The 17202-nt window shown below is 59.6% G+C and overlaps 1 protein-coding gene across 3 annotated transcripts; it reads right to left on the bottom strand.

The window, feature by feature from the left end:
• Positions 1 to 201: 201 nt before the first annotated feature.
• On the bottom strand, positions 202 to 16325 carry FAM65A (family with sequence similarity 65, member A). Of its 3 annotated transcripts, XM_012660607.1 has the most exons (22): positions 16226 to 16325; positions 8151 to 8277; positions 7877 to 8029; positions 7639 to 7717; positions 7016 to 7039; positions 6867 to 6920; positions 6578 to 6730; positions 6413 to 6476; positions 6278 to 6321; positions 6073 to 6198; positions 5539 to 5687; positions 5334 to 5463; positions 3753 to 5255; positions 3549 to 3670; positions 2558 to 2690; positions 2151 to 2286; positions 1863 to 2024; positions 1437 to 1595; positions 1105 to 1301; positions 933 to 1016; positions 734 to 824; positions 202 to 620 (listed from the first exon to the last, which is right to left on the bottom strand). In XM_012660607.1, exons 2-22 carry the CDS (start codon positions 8252 to 8254, stop codon positions 523 to 525), a joined length of 3765 nt encoding a protein of 1254 aa, XP_012516061.1. In that variant the 5' UTR covers positions 8255 to 8277; positions 16226 to 16325; the 3' UTR covers positions 202 to 522. The 3 variants fall into 3 exon arrangements, 2 of the variants coding, with proteins under 2 accessions (XP_012516061.1, XP_012516062.1); XM_012660608.1 differs by lacking the exon at positions 16226 to 16325 and having other exon boundaries at positions 8151 to 8285; XR_001138143.1 differs by lacking the exon at positions 202 to 620 and having other exon boundaries at positions 733 to 824; positions 1910 to 2024.
• Between the last annotated feature and the right edge of the window lie 877 nt (positions 16326 to 17202).

The raw sequence follows: 17202 nt of genomic DNA, 5'->3' as shown, positions 1-17202 counted from the left end.
CTCAGCAACGCCTGCCATCTTCCTCCCCTGCTCTCTCCTCCTAGCCCAGTTCCAAGTTCCAGCCTCTGGCCTTTCTTCTACCCGGATTTCCAGGGCAAGTGCACCAGCCACTGTCACAGCTGGAGTGTGGACACATTAGCGTCAGGAAGGGCCTCAGCCAGAGGGTGTTAGAACAGCGGGTCAGGAATGCACCAGGCCACGTAGGAAAGGCAATTTGTTTTTTTTATATTCTGTAAAACTCTGTAAATAAAATACAAAACCAAAAGATGTGGTGGGGTGGAGGCAGGGTGGCTGGGCCCCAGACACTGATCTGTGACAAGGGATGTGCTGAGCCAGGCTGGGAGGCACTTGACTGCAGGCACTGACTGCCGACCCCAGGGGCAACAGAAGAATATATTAGATTTTCATTGATAGGAATCTGGGGGGGAGGGGTGTCTGGAGCCAGCCCTCACCCTCCCTGCCAGCGCCTGGTGAGCCCTGAAAGTGGGGGGAAGGGGCGCTGGGAGCCGGTGGGCGGACGGCTTAGAATGCTGTGCTGGCCATGCTGCCGGGCCCAAAGATGCGGGGTAGGGCATCCAGTGACTCCTCCAGACGTCGATGGGCAGACTGTCCCTCTTCACCTGTCATGTGTGAGGATGGGATCAGGCTCGACCCTGGCCCCATCTCTCCTCCTTCCATCTGCCAAGATGTCCCAGAACCCCACTTGACCCCTCTCTCCCATCCCCCAGCTCACCACACTGTTGTAGGCTCTGCCGGGCAGCCTCCCTCACCGCTTCTGTGTCCGTTTGGCACAGGTACACCAGGGGCTCAATGCCCTCTGGAGCCTGTCAGAAGAGGGGGCATTAGGGGGGCCCAGGGGAGCAGACAGGAGGGGCTCAGGGATAGGGGTACTGGGAGGGGAGGGAAAGGGTGGGTGGGTTGGCAGGGGTCACCTTGATGCAGCCCAGGGCCAGGCAGCCAGCCACTCGAGTCTGCACATCCTCATCCTCAAGCTGGTCCAGGAAGCACAGGAGGGCCTGGGTGAGGGTGGGAGGGCAGATTTAGCCAGACACTGGGAGTCTGGGACCCCAGCCCTTGCCCTCTGGAGACCCTTGCTTGACTCACCCTCTCCCGGAAGGCAGGGCCCAGTGACAGGCTTCGGAGCTGGGTGCTGACAGCAGCCATGACCTTGTTGTTGCCATGGACGAGCAGGGAGCTGAGGGCCCGAAGGCCATCCCTTCGCAGCCGCCCCTCGGGTGCCAACCTCAGGGCCTTCAGCACGACAGCCTGGTCATCCGAGTTCAGATTTCGCACCAGTAGCACTGAAAGAAGGCGGAGGTTGGGGTGGGACAAGGTGGCAGGGCAAGGAGCCTCCTCGTGTGGGGAGGTCTCATCCTTGTGTCCTCAGACCCACCCAGAGGGGTCAGGCTACTTTATGGTAAGGGCCACTGCCTCACCCTCCTCAGCAGTCTCGGTCACATAGGCCTCCATGGAGGGGCTGTCCAAGGTTTCGACGTAACTCCAGAACTGGAAGATGGTGAGGTGCTCTCCAGGGCCTGGCTGAGGCCTCCTGGGAAGCTTCTGCCCCAGGGCATCCTCCAGGAGCTTCACACACACTGCAGGAGGCAGTACAGCAGGCCTCAGAGTTGAGATGGACCCAGGTGTTTAGAGGGAATAAAATCTTTCTATCCCAGGCTCAGGCCCGGGGCCCCCTGTCCAAACCCTACCCTCTGGGTCTTTTGCTCCAAAGCATGAGGCTTTGCTGTTTCCCCTCAGTGCTCAGCTGCTATGTCTGTGTGGGCTGACCTGGCTTTCCCTGAGGTCCCTGTCACTAGGGATCCAAGACAGGAATGGAAGGAGGGGCAGGTAGGCAGCCCACTCACCAGCCTCGGCTAAGCCTGGCTGGCGCAGGGATAGACGGGCACCGTACTGGTTGCAGAAGGTGAGAAGTACCCGCTCCACGGGGCAGAGGAAGGGGCTGAGTCCCTCTGTGCACTGGTCCCAGAAGGTCAGGAAGCCGGGCCGAGAGGCCGAGAACTGCACCACTGTGAGGGGTGCAGAAAATTGTTACCAACAGAGCAGTCAGGTGGGTAGACAGGCATGTAGACTGGGGTGGGGTGAGGTAGGAGCTTCAAGACAGATACCAGAGCCAGAGCCCACAGGGCCTTTACCTTCCTGGGCAGAGGTGACAGGGATCTCCCATAGCCTGCTGAGCTCGCACACTGCCTCAAGCACTCGGGCTTCCCGAAGCAGCCGCTCCAGGGCCCATGCCTCCTGGCAGCGCAGGGGCCCAAATGTGCCTAGTTTCTGGAGAACAGGGGTGTCCAAGCAGCTCAGATCTCAGGGTAACATTTGGGTAGGATGGAGCCCAGAGACTACAAGTCCCAGCATGCACTGGGGGAGACTAGGGGCAAGAGCCAGAGTGTGGCAGGTATTCCATTCAGCAAGAGCCAGATGCCAGGGCCCTGGGGCACCAGGGTGTGGAACTCAGAGGAGGTACAGAGGGCCAGGATTGAAGAGCAGGGCTCCCTGGGGTAAGGGGTTACGACGGAAGGATGGAGGAATACACCAGCCTCACCAGCAGGAGGCGACTGCAGTGGTACAGGTGCTGGACCAGGGCAACGTCCAGAGCTGGACACCCCGTGCTGAGCGGGCGGGCACTGGGTGAGTCTAGGCTGTCCTCTGCCCCAGCCTCTGGGCTGCTTGGGGGCCTGGGAGAAAAATGGAGCCAACCGCCCCAGGAGCACGCATCACTACTAGGTCAGCAGCATTTATTTTTATTAAGCTTCCCCTCCCAGAATGGAAGAACAGACGATGCACAGACAATAGACAATGGGTAAATTCACAGAGGACTTCCAGGAGGAGGAAGGGGCTGGGACCAGCAGGTGGTAGCGGGGATGTCCGGGGTCAGTCTGCCCTGTGCCAGCTCCAGCTAGGACCACCGGGGCAGCTGGGGCTGGAATGGGCGGGAGTAGGGTTGCAGGCAGGATGGTCTAGGAAAGGTGGACTGCAAAGGGCTCAGGGCATTGGTCCGTGACCTGGGCAGCAGCAGAGGGAGCGGGGACGGCGCAGGACTCTCAACTGGGAAATGGCAGAGGTTACTCGGGGACTGATAGTTGAGCGGCTGGGGCCTCCGGGAGAGCTGGGGTCGAAACAGAGGGGACTGGTGCAGGGGGACCCAGGGTGCATGGGGAGACACTGAAAGAGCTCCTTCATAGGGTGGGTTCAAGGTGAGGCCAAAGGGAAGAGGAGGGGCTGGAGGCTCACAAGCTGATGGGGACCGGCAGGGGAGGCAGACATTGCAGAGATGAGGAGAAGGGTGGTCAGAAACACTGGGGACACAGATGGGGTTGGAGACATGGGCATCAAGGACACATGAGGGCGGAGCACAGGCACACCTGCCAGCAAGTTCATCCTCATGTGAGCTACCTGGCCCCACCTCACCTCTTCCCCCTTCTTGCCTTTCTCCCAACTCACCTGTTCCTCCTTCACCTGGCACTGCCTCACCTCTTTCCCCGCCTCTCTTCCCCCACACTTAGCCCCACCCCCACCTCACCTCACCCCCTCACCTGTCTCCAGGACCATCATTATCTTCATCTTCATCTTCATTGAGGAAGCTGAAGCTCTCCAAGGCATGCTCCACAGCGATGCTAAGACTGGAGGCCCGGCTGCGAGTCAGGCCTTGTCTCTGCTGGGGTTGAGGGGGGTCAGAACTGCTGCCACTTCCTGGCTGCCCTCCCTGCGCTGCCCCAGCCTGGCCCAGCCCTCCTCACCATGAGCAGACTCTCCAGCCGGGTCACCTCTTGCTCCAGGCCCTGCAGTTCAGGGAACTGGCCACGATAGTCATCCAGAGCGGCCGTCAGGGCCCCCAGTGCCTCCTCCAGCCTCCTGTCCCCAGCCCCTCCAACTGCCCCTGGGACTGGGGCCTGGGCAGCCATAGCCAGGGTGAGGTCTGAATGCTGGGGTGCAGGGGCTACAGGGGAGGGAGGCGGAGTTAGCCTCTGAACGATGGGCTCTGGAAGGTCTGGGGCAGGGCTTGTGAGGTGTTTCCAACTGGAACGGGTAGGACTTGGGTAGGAGGTGCTGGGGGCTCTGGGATCTGGCTGAATGCAGGGAGTAGAGGCTGGGGGGCTACAGGGCAGGAGTTTGGTGCCTGGGAGGGTGGGGTCTGAGTGTACAGAGGGGCTGGGGAGGGTAGCAAGGTCTAGAGAAGTGGAAGGGCTTGCAGTTGTAAGGATGGGGCTTGCAACAGGGTGGGTGGGGCTTGCGGTGGTCTGGACTAGGCCTGTAGCATCAGGGGTAGGACTTGCACTGGTCTGAGCTGACATCCTGACTTTGTGGGTAGGGCTTGTGGTAGTGTGGGTAGCGCCTGCAGTGGTATGGGCAGGGATTACAGTAGTGTGAGCGGGACTTGCAGTGGTGTTGGGGGGGCTTACAGTAGTATGGGTGGGGCTTGCAGTGATATAGGTGGGGCTTGTGGTAGTATGGGTGGGGCTTGCAGTGGTATAGGTGGGGCTTGTGGTGGTGTGGGTGGGGCTTACAGTAGTGTGAGTCGGGGTTGCAGTGGTATGGGTGGGGCTTGCGGTGGTCTGGACTGGGCTTGTGACAGTAGGGATAGGGACTGTAGTAGTGAGGGTAGAGATCATGGGCTTGTGGATGGGGCCAGTAGTAGTGTGAGTGAGACCTGGCGCACTATGGGTAGGGCTTATGGCACTATAGGTGGAGTTTGTAGTGGTGTGGGTGGGGCCTGGCAGTTCCGAAGGGCCAGAGTCTGTGGCCTTCTGAACTGAGTCTGTGAGTGTAGATTGGGCAGGGTCTGTAGATTTGGAGGCAGGGCCTGTTGTACCAAGGGTAGGGCTTGTGGCAGAATGGCCAGGGTCTAGGGCAGGAGGAACAGGACTGGGGTGCTGCCCAAGGGTGGGATCTGGTCCCCGCACTAGGCTTTCTGTGCCTACAGCCTCCACTGAAGCCTCAGCCAAGGCAGCGTCCACACTGGCCTCACTGATGTGGCTCAGAGTCCGGCTGTAGGGCGCATGCCCATTTGCCAGGGTTGGGGCCATGGCGCCTTCCTCATCCAAGGGCCTAGAGCTGGGCATCTCAGGCCTACGGAAGGCAACTTGGATGGGCAGGGGCTCAGGCTGCTGCACCAGAGGCCTGGGGGCTGACGAGTGGCGGGCAGTGCCTGAGAGCTGTGGGCTAGATGAGTCGTCCGAAGATTCGGAAGACAGGGACCATGCTGTGCCATTCTCCAGCTCCTCCTGCCGCCGCAGCATGTTCTGCGTGAAAGGAAAGGGCATTTCAGGACCATGCCAAGGGAGCCCCTGGCGGGTGGTGAGGCCCAGGCTGTGACTCACATAGAAGGCCTGCTCTCGAAGCGAGGGTGTGTCTGGTGGGCTCTGGCTGTAGGTGGAGAAGCGCTTGGTGACTGTGGAGGCCTTGTTGACAGTAGAAGCAGCCGAAGGCTGGTCATCCTTGTCGAAGGGGCTGAGGAGAGAAGACGCTGTTGGTAGATGCCACATCCCTTCTGGCCCTGTCCCCAAACCCCTCTGTCCCACCAACCTCCATGTGACTTCCAGGCTAAGCTTGATGGTGCCTAGGTCATTGATGTCCACGGCCACAACCTGGGGCAGGGCAGCGAACAGGTCCTTGGTCTCGCAGGAGACACTGCCCACAACCACATGGTTGGTCAGGCCCTTCAGTTCTGTCACCTGTAGCCAAGGGTACACGGGAAAGGGGCACAAGCATGCAGGGGCCATGAGATCGTGGGCCATCAGAGGGCTGAATCTGCACAGAGTTTATGAGATGGTCACGGGCCATGGAGGCTTGAAGCAGTCTGCGAGCATGGGGATCACAGATGTCTAAGGGTCATTGAGGTCATGGGGGTCACAGCCTCATGGGGCTCAGGGGGTCAAATATTCACAGAGTCAGGAGGCCACAAAGTCATAGGAGTCATAAAGATTGTTCTCAAGTCCACAGAGATCATGAAGGTCATGGGGCCATGGAGCCATAGGGGGAATAAGGGTCTGCAGGTCATGAGGGTCACAAGGGGTTCACAGGGCCATGGTATTTTGTGGTCCTGGGCAGAGACATCACCTTGATGGACAGGAATTCCGTGAGCAGAGGAAGAAAGACGGTTTCTTCACTGTCCCACACCTGCTTCCCACTACCCTCAATGCGGCCCCGTAGTTTCCAGCGCTGGCGCCCATATTTCATACAGATCTGGGGGAACAGTTGGGATGAGGCAGCCCTCGTTCGTGTGACCCTGCCATCCCAGCCCTTCCCCCGCACATCTTCATACCTCATACTGATCGCCCACACACAGCCTGGCGAAGCCGGCCAGTCCTGGGAGTTGGGGAAGAAGTAGATGAGCTATGTTGGGGGGGTGCCTAAGCACACTCCCTCTGCCCCCTCACCTGGCCACATGACTCAGTACCTTTCATTCGAAGATGAAACTCGCCCAGTTGTGCCTCCAGCTCACTTTCCAGCAGACACATGCTCTGGGGGGGCAGGGACAGGGGAGGGGGGTGGTCAAGAACCGGTCCCTCCCACCAGCCCTGCCACATCTCATGCTTCTGCTTCATAAGCATCCATCCCTCACCTCTGTGTACTCGCGATGCCCCCGGGTGGCCTCGGCCAAGCTGTCCCGGGCCTCTCGGCTCCCTGGGGACCCAGTGCTATAGGCTCGGACCATGTTGTAGGCACCATCTCGGAGACGCCGCTGGACACAGTATGCCTCATACAGCTCGTCGATCTGGGAAGGTGAGTCGGACAGCAGTGAGGGGACTGAGACTCACGACTGGGGTTGCTCACCCTGGGCCTAGCACCCCCCTCAATCTCCCTATGATATCCAATCCCCTGCCCCACTCTGCATGCATGCGGGCACATACCTTGCTGGCATGGAACTCCAGTCGTCGCAGGAAACGGTCAATGGACTTGACTTGCTGAGGGAGAGGTGGGTCAGGAAGGGCCTGATGCCCAGGGCCCTTTACCTTCCCCATGAGCTAACCCCTTCCAATACCATACTACACACACTTACCTTGTCCAAGTCATACAGGAAGCCCTGCAGGGGGGATGGAAAGGGCACTTAGGAGGTAAGTGGAGGACCCCTGCCGAGGCACTCACCCACCCAGGCCCATCGTAGCTCCTCTCCTCCACAGCCTTCCTCATACCAGTCCACAGCCACTCCAGGCATAGCAAAGACAAACCTCTTCCTGCATGCCTGCATGGTGCATGCTGGTAACACAGATCTGGTCCCTTAGACCCTTCCAAGACCCCTCCCCCCACCTCTCCCCTGGTATTCCTTTTCCAGCACCCCCTAGGGAGGGAGCTCCCATTCATCCTTCCGTCCACCTCTGGGAAGCCCTAACCTCTTCCCAGGAAGCGCCATGGCTCTCTCCTCAGTACCATTACAACATAATCTCCTGTTGTCCATGTCTGTGGTGTCAGACCTACCCCACTGGAAGATCCGGTGAGCGGGCACTGGATCCCAAGCAGAAAGTGTGCACAGCAAATAAGCCTTTCCTGATATCCCCTTTTCTACCTGAACCAAATCTCCCCATAAAATGGCCCTGACATCACCCAAGGCTGGCCCTGCCCAGCCCCCCACACCACAAAGGCATAGGGCATGAGCCCAGGGCATCCCTACCACCCTTTACTCACCAGGCGGGAATTCCTTTTGGACTCCCTTATCTGCACCTGGAGTTTCTCCTGCTCCTGTTGGTGCACTTCCAAGTAGGCCCTGAGGAAAGGCGTGACAACAAGAATTAATCTCTCCAGCCTCAAGCCTGTGCACAGGATACAAGAGAGGGTATGGGGCAGCAGAAGGTTCCACTAAGAGAAAGGAGATGGGGGTTTGGGGAGAGACCCAGGGACAAGGGGCTGGGAGGGAGTGGCTTACGTCAGGCCCTGCTTAAGTGCAGCATACACCAGGTCCAGCCGCTCGGGCTGCGGCACCTTGGAGGCTGGGTGAGCCACGGAAAACATCTTGGACACTCGGGAGAGCGCTGGGGGCTTCCGTGGGGGCCCTGGCGGGCTGAAGACCGGTAAACTCCTGAAGAAGAGGCTGCCCTCAGAAAGCGGCCAGTAGGAGTCCCCCAAGCCCTCACTACACACCCAGTCCCAACCCCGATCGGCTCTCTTGACCCCCTTAACCCTGCTGCGCTGCTGCGTACCTGGGCCCCCGCTCGTGGCTGCCGAGGACGCCTGCGAAGGACTGGCTCCTACTGACCCGGGCGCTGAGCAGGCGGCGCTGCGGCCGCACCGACAAGGACATCATGGAATGAGTCCGCGCGGGGCTCCCTGGGGGTGGTAGGGGGTGGTGGTGTCCAGCACCAGTCGGGTCCCTGAAGCCCACCCCCCGCGGCCGGGTTCCAGGGCTGGAGCAGGTCTCTCCTGGTCACCAGGTACAGCGGCCCCAGTGGGCTGCGGCCTCCCTCGCCAGCCGCGGCGCTAATGACAGGGCCGCAGCCTGCGACTCAGACTCAGCCTCGGACTCGGACTCAGCGTGGCCTCGGCTCGGCCCCCACTTCCTGCCGAGGTGCGGGCTCCGCCTGCCGCTGGGCAGGAAGGGGGGGTCGCGCGGGGACCCTCCTCCGGCTGGGAAGGGGCAGGAAAGGGGCGGGGCGCCCGAAGAATGTGCGGAAGCGCCTGTTTACCCGGGGGCGGGGCGGCCTCCCCAGCCCAGCCCCGATGCCCCCCCAAGTGGATCAGGAGCTGGGGTGCCCGCACCCTGGGAGGCCGCAGGAGGTCACGGGGCGGGGCGGGGCGGGGTGCACACTCTAAGCCCTGCAGAGTTGCCCGACAGGCCCGCCACCCGCCCGTCCGGTGTCAACTGCTTCCCCAGCCCCTCAGCTCCCGGGTGCTGGGACGACAGAGGCCTCTCGGCGCCCGGCAGCCGGGGGATTCCCAGAGTGGGGCGCAATGCCGAGAAGTGCCCCGCCCCCTCCTCTTTCCTACAGCTCCGACCTGGAAACTGAGTCACAGACCAACGCCTTCGCTCCAGCCCTTGTCAGGAAGAGATCCTTGGCAGACCCCCACCCCGCTTCGGAGAAACGCGCACCCCTGGCCCCCAGAATCCGGCCTGCACCTTCTGGGGCGCACCTCGGGGCCTTTGCAGCCCCAGGCCAGGTCCTACCTCTCTTCTTGGCGCTCATGGTAGGTCCGGGACGGCCCCCACCCCGCGCTCGCCCCCTGCGTCCCACCGGCCCAGGGCCACTTGGTGCCGGCCCAGCTGGGCTCGGTGCTCGCTCCCAGCGGCTCTGGCTCCACCTTCGGCTCCTCCTAGCGCCAACCCCGCCCCCTCCCCGTCCCCCCACCCCAGTTCCTGCCGCCTGACTCAGCCCGCCTGGATGGGGCGGGACCGCCGGACTAGGGGGCCACCAGGCCTTGGCTGCCTGGCCTCGGGGAGGAGTGACTGGGGGTTCCCCTCGGGGAGGGGACTGACGGGGGTCTTCTCGGTTGGGGTCAGAGTGTGTGTAAAGGGACTTGGGCGTGGCGATGCATGTGGAGGGCCAGAATGAGGGGGCTGAGCAGAGAGGCTGTGCCAGGGACGGTGACAGTAGGGGCTGGCTCGAAGAGTGGCCACTGAGGGGAGCTGAGAGAAGGCTGAACACAAAGAGGGCTGAGAGTTGGGGTTCTAAGTGCTAAAGGTGGAGAGTGGGCAGCTGAAGAGTGGAATGGCGGGCGGAGGGTGCTGTGTGGGGGGACAGTGCCAGTGGACGGCAGAGAGCAGGGCACTGATGATCAGTCTGGGAGGCTGAGAAGAGAGAGGGGTTGAAGGTGTGGGGCTGTGTGTTGCTGCTCCAAGAAGGACGCAGAGAAGAAACTGGGTGCAGAGAGTCCCACAGCCCCAGTCACCACTCCCGCCCCTACTCCCAAAGACTGGGGTGCTCAGTCTGGGCACTCCCCCTCCTTCCAGGCCCTAGGGAAAAGGATCAGGTCCCACTGCCCAGCCAGGGCCTCCTCTCTAGCAGAAGCTGCATCTAGGACTGAGGCCCCATCCTTCTGGCCCCCTGCTCACGTGGGCCCCTCAGGCCCTGAATTCCCATGGTGCCAGCGCTTTCCCACCCCCAGGGTCTCTAACTTGAATATCCCGTGCCCACCTCTAACCTGGATGGAGGCCACCATCCATGCTCAGGGCCCCTGGGCAACCCATCCTTTGACTTCGGAGGGGTTAGATGCTCCCCCATCCCATAAACACTCCTGCTCCTTGAGGCTCAATTCTGTCACATTATGCTTACTTTCTCTCCAAGAGGCTGGAGTGGGCCTAGAGGTCTGCATTTCCAACAAACTCACGGACCCCCACCCCTACAGATTCAGATGTAAGAGGTCCAAGGAGCCCAGTTTGAGAAATGCTATTTTCCTTTACCTCCTTGAAGGCTGGGTGCCGTGCATCTACACTGGCGACCTATGCGTTTCCAGGCACTGCCTGCCCAACCCTGGCCTCTCTGCTCCCTTCTGCTGCCCCCCATGGGAACGCCGCAGCCTTACCTGCCCCTGGAACACCCCTTTCCTAAATCACAACCACGTTGACCACAACCCTCAGGCTCTCTCCATCACCCTCAGCTCAGCTGCCTTTTACCTGAGACCTCTGGTCCCTTGAGCTCTCCGCTCATATATTTAACTATTCATTGAGTGACAACCCTGTCCCAAGCAAGTGCCAGTCACTAGAGATACAGCCTGGAATTTTACAACCACCACCCTGCACGGATCTCACAGTCCGCCTCTGCTTTCCTTTTTTCTTCTAGCTCCTTCCTCCCTTGTCTTCCCTGCCTTCCCTGCACACCCTCCTCCCTAGCCTGGATCCACAGCCCCCATTCCGTCACTCGCCTGCTGCTGGTATCCTCAGCACTCTGCACCTCTCTCCTTCCTGGCAGAAACCAGCCCTGGGCCACCCAACTCCCTGTCTCCTCTGCACCTGCACGCAGGCTGGCAGAAGCTGCCAGAGGTCTTGGCACAGCAGCCTGGCTGGAACCACAGAGAAATTCTCAACCTCAGCCAGGCACTTACTTGCCACCCGGTAAATCCTGGTGTGTGACCCTAGTCATCTCTCTCCTTTCCAGGTGTTTCAGACTTTCTCAGGTCTCCAACAAGCTCAAGTCACTCCCACATAAAAAATGAAAATGAGTGGTGGGTACAGAATGCCCATCAATGAATAATGGAATTACTATATAGCAAAAAGAATGAAAAATATACAACTACACGCAACAATATGGAGGAATCTAACAGACATAATGTTGAGTGAAAAAAGCAAGGCACAAAAGAGGACATAGGTATGATTCCCTTGATAATAAACCTCAAAAGCAAAACTAACCTATGGTGATAGAAGTCAGACTAGTACTCACCCTTGGGGTGTTGTGACTGGAAGGGGGTATCAGGGGTCTTCCAGGGTACTGGCAGTGATCTATTCCCTGCTCTGGGTTAAATTTCCTGGTCCTATATGTGTGTGTTCCCTTGTGAAAATGTATCAAGCTGTACACTTAGGACATACACTTTCTGTATGTATATTTCACTATAAAGTTGACTATAAATAACTACAAAAACAAATGACCCCCCTGCGGACCCTGTGTCTCTCTCCAGCTACCCCACTCCTCACCCCATCTCTCTCCTCTCCTCTCAGAGCCAAGGTTCTTGAAGAGATGTCTGCCTCCATTTCCTCACCAGAGCCACCTACTCCTCCCACCCTGGCCCAGCTCTGTACTCACCGCTCCCATGACTGGTCTGGACAAGGCCACTAGAGACCTCCCTGTTGCTGAATCCACTGTCCAGTGTTTATCCTTATCTTTCTCGATCTCAGTAAAGCTTTTGACTTTACGGCTCTCTTCCTCTTCTTTAAGCCCTTCCTTCCCTTGACTTTCAAGAGGCAACATGCTCCTGGTTTTCTACTCACCTCTCTGGCTGCGTATCTTATGTTCCCACAGAGGCTGTTTCTCTCCCCATCCTCGAGGGGCCTTATCTGGCCTGCCCTTGGGCTGTGTACATCTCCCACAGCTCAACGCCATCTAAATGTTGCCAGCTTCCTTATCTCTCGCCGCCCAAACCACTCTTCTGAGCACCAGGCCTGGTGTGTCCAACTGTCTGCTGGACGCCTCCCAGAAGCTAAGTGACAGTGTACAGTGGGGCACAGTGGGCTACCAGGGGATGTGCTGAGTTTGAGGTTCCCAAACTGAATTCACCACTTTCCTCCTCCAAACTGACTCTCCCTAGTCTTTACGTCTCTGTGACAGCCCCACTACCTACATACCCAGACAAGAAACTGGGAGTCGTCCCAGATGCCTCAGTTAGTTACCCCCCACATCCACTCAGTCACCTACTCCTGCCAAGTCTAGCTCTTAAATATCTCTGGAATCTTCCCCTTCCCCTCCACCCCCATAGCTAGAATTTTCAGGTCCAAGCCATCACCAACTCTCTTCTAGAACCCTACAACAGCCTCTTAATGGGCTCCTGGCTCCACTCTAACCTGCAATGATCCATTCATTATTCAGTAACAATAGTGATCTCAAAACTCCAGTGACCTGACAATACCAAAAACCATCCTTTATTGAGTGCTTTCCGTGTGCTTTCTGGCACTAAGCTTAACAAATGATATCTCATTTAGTTCTGGCAACAACCCTATAGGGTAAGTCCTATTAACCCACTTCACAGATGAGAAACCTAAGGCTAACTAGCTGTGTGACTTTGGGCAAGACACTTCTTAAACTTTTGGAGCTTCAGATACCCATCTGTAAAATGAGGACAATAATAATAAGAACAATGACAACTACCTCACAGGACTGCTGGGAGGATGAAAGGAGTTACCTCCCCTTCTTGGGAGTGTTTGGGGAAGGGAGAATTTTGTATGTAGGGGAGAAAAGTAGGGGTAGGCATATTGCCTCACTGTCAGCACACAACAAATATTAACTGCTGTTATTATTAACAATTTTTTGTTGTTAGAGATAAGGTCTTGCTCTGTCACCCAGGCTGGAATGCCGTGGTGCCATCACAGCTCACTGTAACCTCAAATTCCTGGGCTCAAGTGATCCTCCTGCCTCAGCCTCCTGAGTGGCTAAGATGACAGGCATATGCCACCACGCCTGGCTAATTAAAAAAAATTTTTTTTATAAGAGACGGGGTCTCGCCATGTTGCCCAGGCTGGTTTCAAACTCCTGGACTCAAGCAATCCTCCCGCCTCAGCCTCCCAAAGTGCTGGGACTACAGGTGTGAGCCACAGTGCCCAGCCAATTAACAGTTATTAATCTGCCCAAGATTACACAGCTGGTAAGTGGCAGGGCCAGGATTCAATGCAGGTTTTGTGACCCCACAGCTCTAAATCTTTAACATCCCTTTATTCAGACTCACTGGAGACATCCACAGCCACACCCTGCCCCAAGGAGAAAGCCCAGGCTCTCTAACTCTCTAACTCTCCAGCATGACCTACAAGGCCCTTCAGGGTCTGTCCCTTCCCTCACATTCCTTCAACCACTCCTCCCTTGCTGTCCCCTGCACCGCCCATGGTCTCTCTGTTCCAGCAACTGCAACCCTCTCTCAGTACCTGCAAGGTTCTTCAGCATCGGAGCAGCAACCCCCATTGCTCCTACCTTCTCCCCACTACTCTCCACTGACCAACACCCTCTTCTCCTGCAAGTCTTACCCTATCACTTCTTCCTCCAGGAAGCTGGCCTTGGGTTGGTTCCCCCTTTTTGGCCTCTCGGTAGCTTCCTCCCTCTGATCCACGAGGCCACATAATTCAGTAGTCAGTTCTCCCTTAGGGTCTGCCTTCCCACCAGACTGAACCCTGTGGGGGCTGGGGCCTGTCTGTTTGGCGCACTGCTGTACCCTCTGGGTCCTCCACTGGAGCCTGAGCACCTGGGAGAGGAAGGAGGGAGGGAGCAGAGTGGCGTGAGCTGGGCTGCATGGACACAGGAACAGCAGGTCCTGAGCTGTTGGAGGGGGAGATTTCAAGTTTGTGTCCATGCTAACTCCCCAGGCACAATTCTCCCTCTCCCGTCCCACTTGCTAATTATATCATATACCATCAGGATGTGGGGCTCTGTTCCCCCGGGATGGGGCAGGGTGCGGTCCCCAGGGATTTTGGACTCAGAGTAGGCTGGACTGCTCCATCAATTTTCTTTCACTGTCTGGGGCTCTGCTACCACCAACCCCCTAGTCCCACAGGACCAGGATGTCTAACTGTAGGTACAAACGACCATCAGAATTCCTTCTGGGTGACCACTTCAAGGGATGGGGGGCAGGATCTCCCCTGCTGGGGAGGGGGAAGGAGCCGAACCCCTTGAACTAAGGGAAAGGGGCTGCCTCAACTGGTGGGGGAGGCTGCTAAGAGCCAGGGAACTCTCTGGGCTCATGTTGGCCCTGCAGTCTGTTCTGGAAGTAGAAAAGAACCCAGGTCCCAGGTTCCAAAGGTTAAGGGGCATGCAGCACAGCCAGCTTACAGCAGCCATGAACGACCTGTCTGCATGGCCCCAGAGCCCGTGGCTAGGCTGTACCTCCTGCATGCCAAGACTGGCGCACCCGTGTGGGATGGAAGATCCCGCCACCGCCACCTGCGCTGCCCAGCTCAGTGGTATGCCAGGCCGGCCGCTGCTCTGGGTATCCCCCGGTCTAGCCCCGCCCCGCTCCGTGGCCGCCCCCCACCTAGGTAAACAGACGCTAAAAATAACCCGGGCAAGGGTGGCTGCAAGGGAGAAGGGGGTCCCTCCTGAGCCTACCCCTGTCTCCATAGCAACTGCCCCAAACGCGGCTGCTGACGTCATCCCGCAGCTGCCCAAGCGTGTAGGGAAGGAGAGGGGGCGGCTCAGCCAGGGACCCCCCACCCCGGAACCGGGCGGAGGCAGCCCGGTGGCCTCACTTCCTGCCGGCCCCCTCCCTGGTCAGCTGGTCACATTCCCCAGCCAGCCGCGCTCTGGGAGCTGGGCGGCCTCCCTAGGGCCCAGCCTGGCTAGAGCGGCGGGCGGCGGAGAGGGGCTGCGGTGACTCACCGGGCCCTCCCCGCCTGCTTTTCCACCTGGGCAGGACCCAGCCGGGTGCCCTACGTCTCCCCGCTCACCCCCACCCAGGCCCCTGGGACGGCTCACCCTGCTCCTCTCTCCGACCACTGCCCACGGGACCGATGATGGGGAGGGAGGTGCAAGAAGGAGCTATGCCAGTCCTTGTCCCGCTGGAGTATTTTGTACTTCAATCCCCAATTCGCATCCCCCTCCGCTCTCCAATATTACGGAGGTGGATGTTGCAGGGCAAAGATTCAGATCTAATTCTCCCATCTTCCAAACCAGCTGTGTGACCTTGAGAGTATTACTAACCTCTCTGGGCCTGTCTCTGCATCTGCCAGATGGTCATAACCCTCCTCAGAAGGCTGAGCCTCGGCCGAATGCGGCAGACCCAGGGCGCCGCCCCACAGATGGCGGCAGGTCACCGTTATTGTTACATTAGCCTGCACACAGTAGGTGCTCCGCCTGCCAGCCTGGACACACATTAGAACTGGCTGGGAAGGGTCAGTACGAGAGGCCGGACTCGGGCTTCACCCGGGAGAGGGCATAGGGTGCTGAGGCTGGACTTAGTCCGACTTCTAGCCCTGGAGAATAGCCCCTTCCCTAAACCAGTTCTGCAGGGTGCCCAGGCCTGGCTGCTTGCGGAGACCCCACATCAACCAACATTTCCAGGGACAGGGTCTGCTCTCCGACCGCGCCAGGACAATCCTCTCTGGCCTGTGCTAGGTTTAGGCGGAGAGCACGGCCCCAGGCCAGGCTCGGTCACCTCGAGCCCGGCTCCAAAGCGGCTTAGGCCAGCCTGTGGGGCCAGGAAGATTAGCTCAGCTCGGAGGCTGGCCTGCGCCCCTGTCGCCCCCTCCCTATTTCCAGCCTCTCCTGCAGCGAGGGCAGCGGGGAGCTCCCAAAGAGAGCGTTTGTGCCAGGGCCCAGGCTGGCGCCTTGAGCCCGCCCTCCGGCCTGGCCCACCCAGAGCCCTGGGGCACGGGCGCTAGGGCCTTGCCGTGGGAGGGAAGGAGGCAGCGCCGGGAGCTGCAGGCCCAGAGGCGGCTGCTTTTGTGGCGCGAAGCTGCGTTCTCTGCGCCCGGGAGGAGGGGAGGAAAGACACGGTGCGGCCGGGGTCTCGGGGATGGGGTGAGGCGGGACAGGGCCGCAACCGGGACCTTAGATCCGGGACCCACGGAGCGGCGCCGGCGGGGGAGGCACCGGAACAGCCGCGCCCGCCCCGCACCCGGCCCGCGGCCCCCGGAAACGGCGCGGACACTCACATGGCTACGCAGGGCTGCGCGGACCTCGAGCTCTCGGTGTGCTCGACGCTGCCGGCCTGGTCGCGCCGCAGCTGCCGCTGTCGCCGCCGCCGGCGCCGGCCCCTCCCTCCGCCCCGGCGCCCCGGCGCCCCGCCCCTCCCCTGGCCCGCTGGGCCCCACCTCCTGCGCTCCCGCGGCTCCCGCACCCCTGGAGGCACCCGCTGCTCGCTCCGCCCTCTCGGATAACGGGGCAGTCCGGTGGCCCGCGGTGTCCACCAGCTTGCAGGAGGGGAGACTTTGGGGGACATGAGGTGGTGGGGGGTGTTAGGCACTCAGGGTCCATGGGAATGAAGGGGCTTTCAGGGAACTGCACGCAGACCCTAAAACCTGGAGCTCCAGGAAGCCCCGCCTGCTTGCCTCCTCCCCAGATCCTTCAGGCTCTAGAGACTCTGCGGGTTCCCTGTCTGTGACCACCTGAAACAGGTCCTGGGGCTGCCACTGCTTGCTTAGGTTGGTTGGAGGAAGGGATCCAGGCCTGTTTCCCGGGGAAGGCCATAAGGAGGACAAAAGCCTGGCCATCTGACACCCTCTGGGTTCAGATGCTGTCTCTCAGCCCTGCCTTTTCAGCCAGCCTCAGTTTCCCTGCTGTAGGGGCAGGCTGCCCTTTCTGCCACTGTCTGGCTGTAAGTGTAGGCTCATACCTGGGCCATGCACTGGTTTCAGGGAGTGTCGGGCCTTGCTCTGGGGCATAGGTGGGGACCCTGGCAGGGTCTACATAGCAGGGCATGGGGCACATGTTGGCCAACAGAGTCCTTTCCAATGCCAGAGCTGGAATGCTGGCCCTCCTCAGGAGGGGGTTGAGGAGGAGCAGAGAACTGACCACTCACTGGGGTCAAAAGGCCAGCTCCACTCTCCCACCTCCCCCATCAGTAAGGCACCACTGGGCCCCTCCAACCCCGGATGCTCTGAGCCCTCCCTTCGGGCCTCTCCAGGCCCTG

The sequence above is a fragment of the Propithecus coquereli genome, unplaced genomic scaffold (assembly GCF_000956105.1).
Source record: "Propithecus coquereli isolate 6110/MARCELLA unplaced genomic scaffold, Pcoq_1.0 Scaffold67, whole genome shotgun sequence".
NCBI classification, from domain to species: Eukaryota; Metazoa; Chordata; class Mammalia; order Primates; family Indriidae; genus Propithecus; species Propithecus coquereli.
The sequence above is the reverse complement of the archived record's forward strand: the minus strand, read 5'-3'. Positions and strand labels throughout refer to the sequence as shown.

Coding starts and splice junctions, on each gene's coding strand:
- FAM65A (XM_012660607.1), bottom strand. CDS start 8,254: ATGATGTCCTTGTCGGTGCGGCCGCAGCGCCGCCTGCTCAGCGCCCGG. Junction 1,302..1,436: donor GACCGAGACTGCTGAGGAGG/GTGAGGCAGTGG, acceptor GCCTTCTTTCAG/TGCTACTGGTGCGAAATCTG. Junction 1,017..1,104: donor GCCCTGCCTTCCGGGAGAGG/GTGAGTCAAGCA, acceptor ACCCTCACCCAG/GCCCTCCTGTGCTTCCTGGA.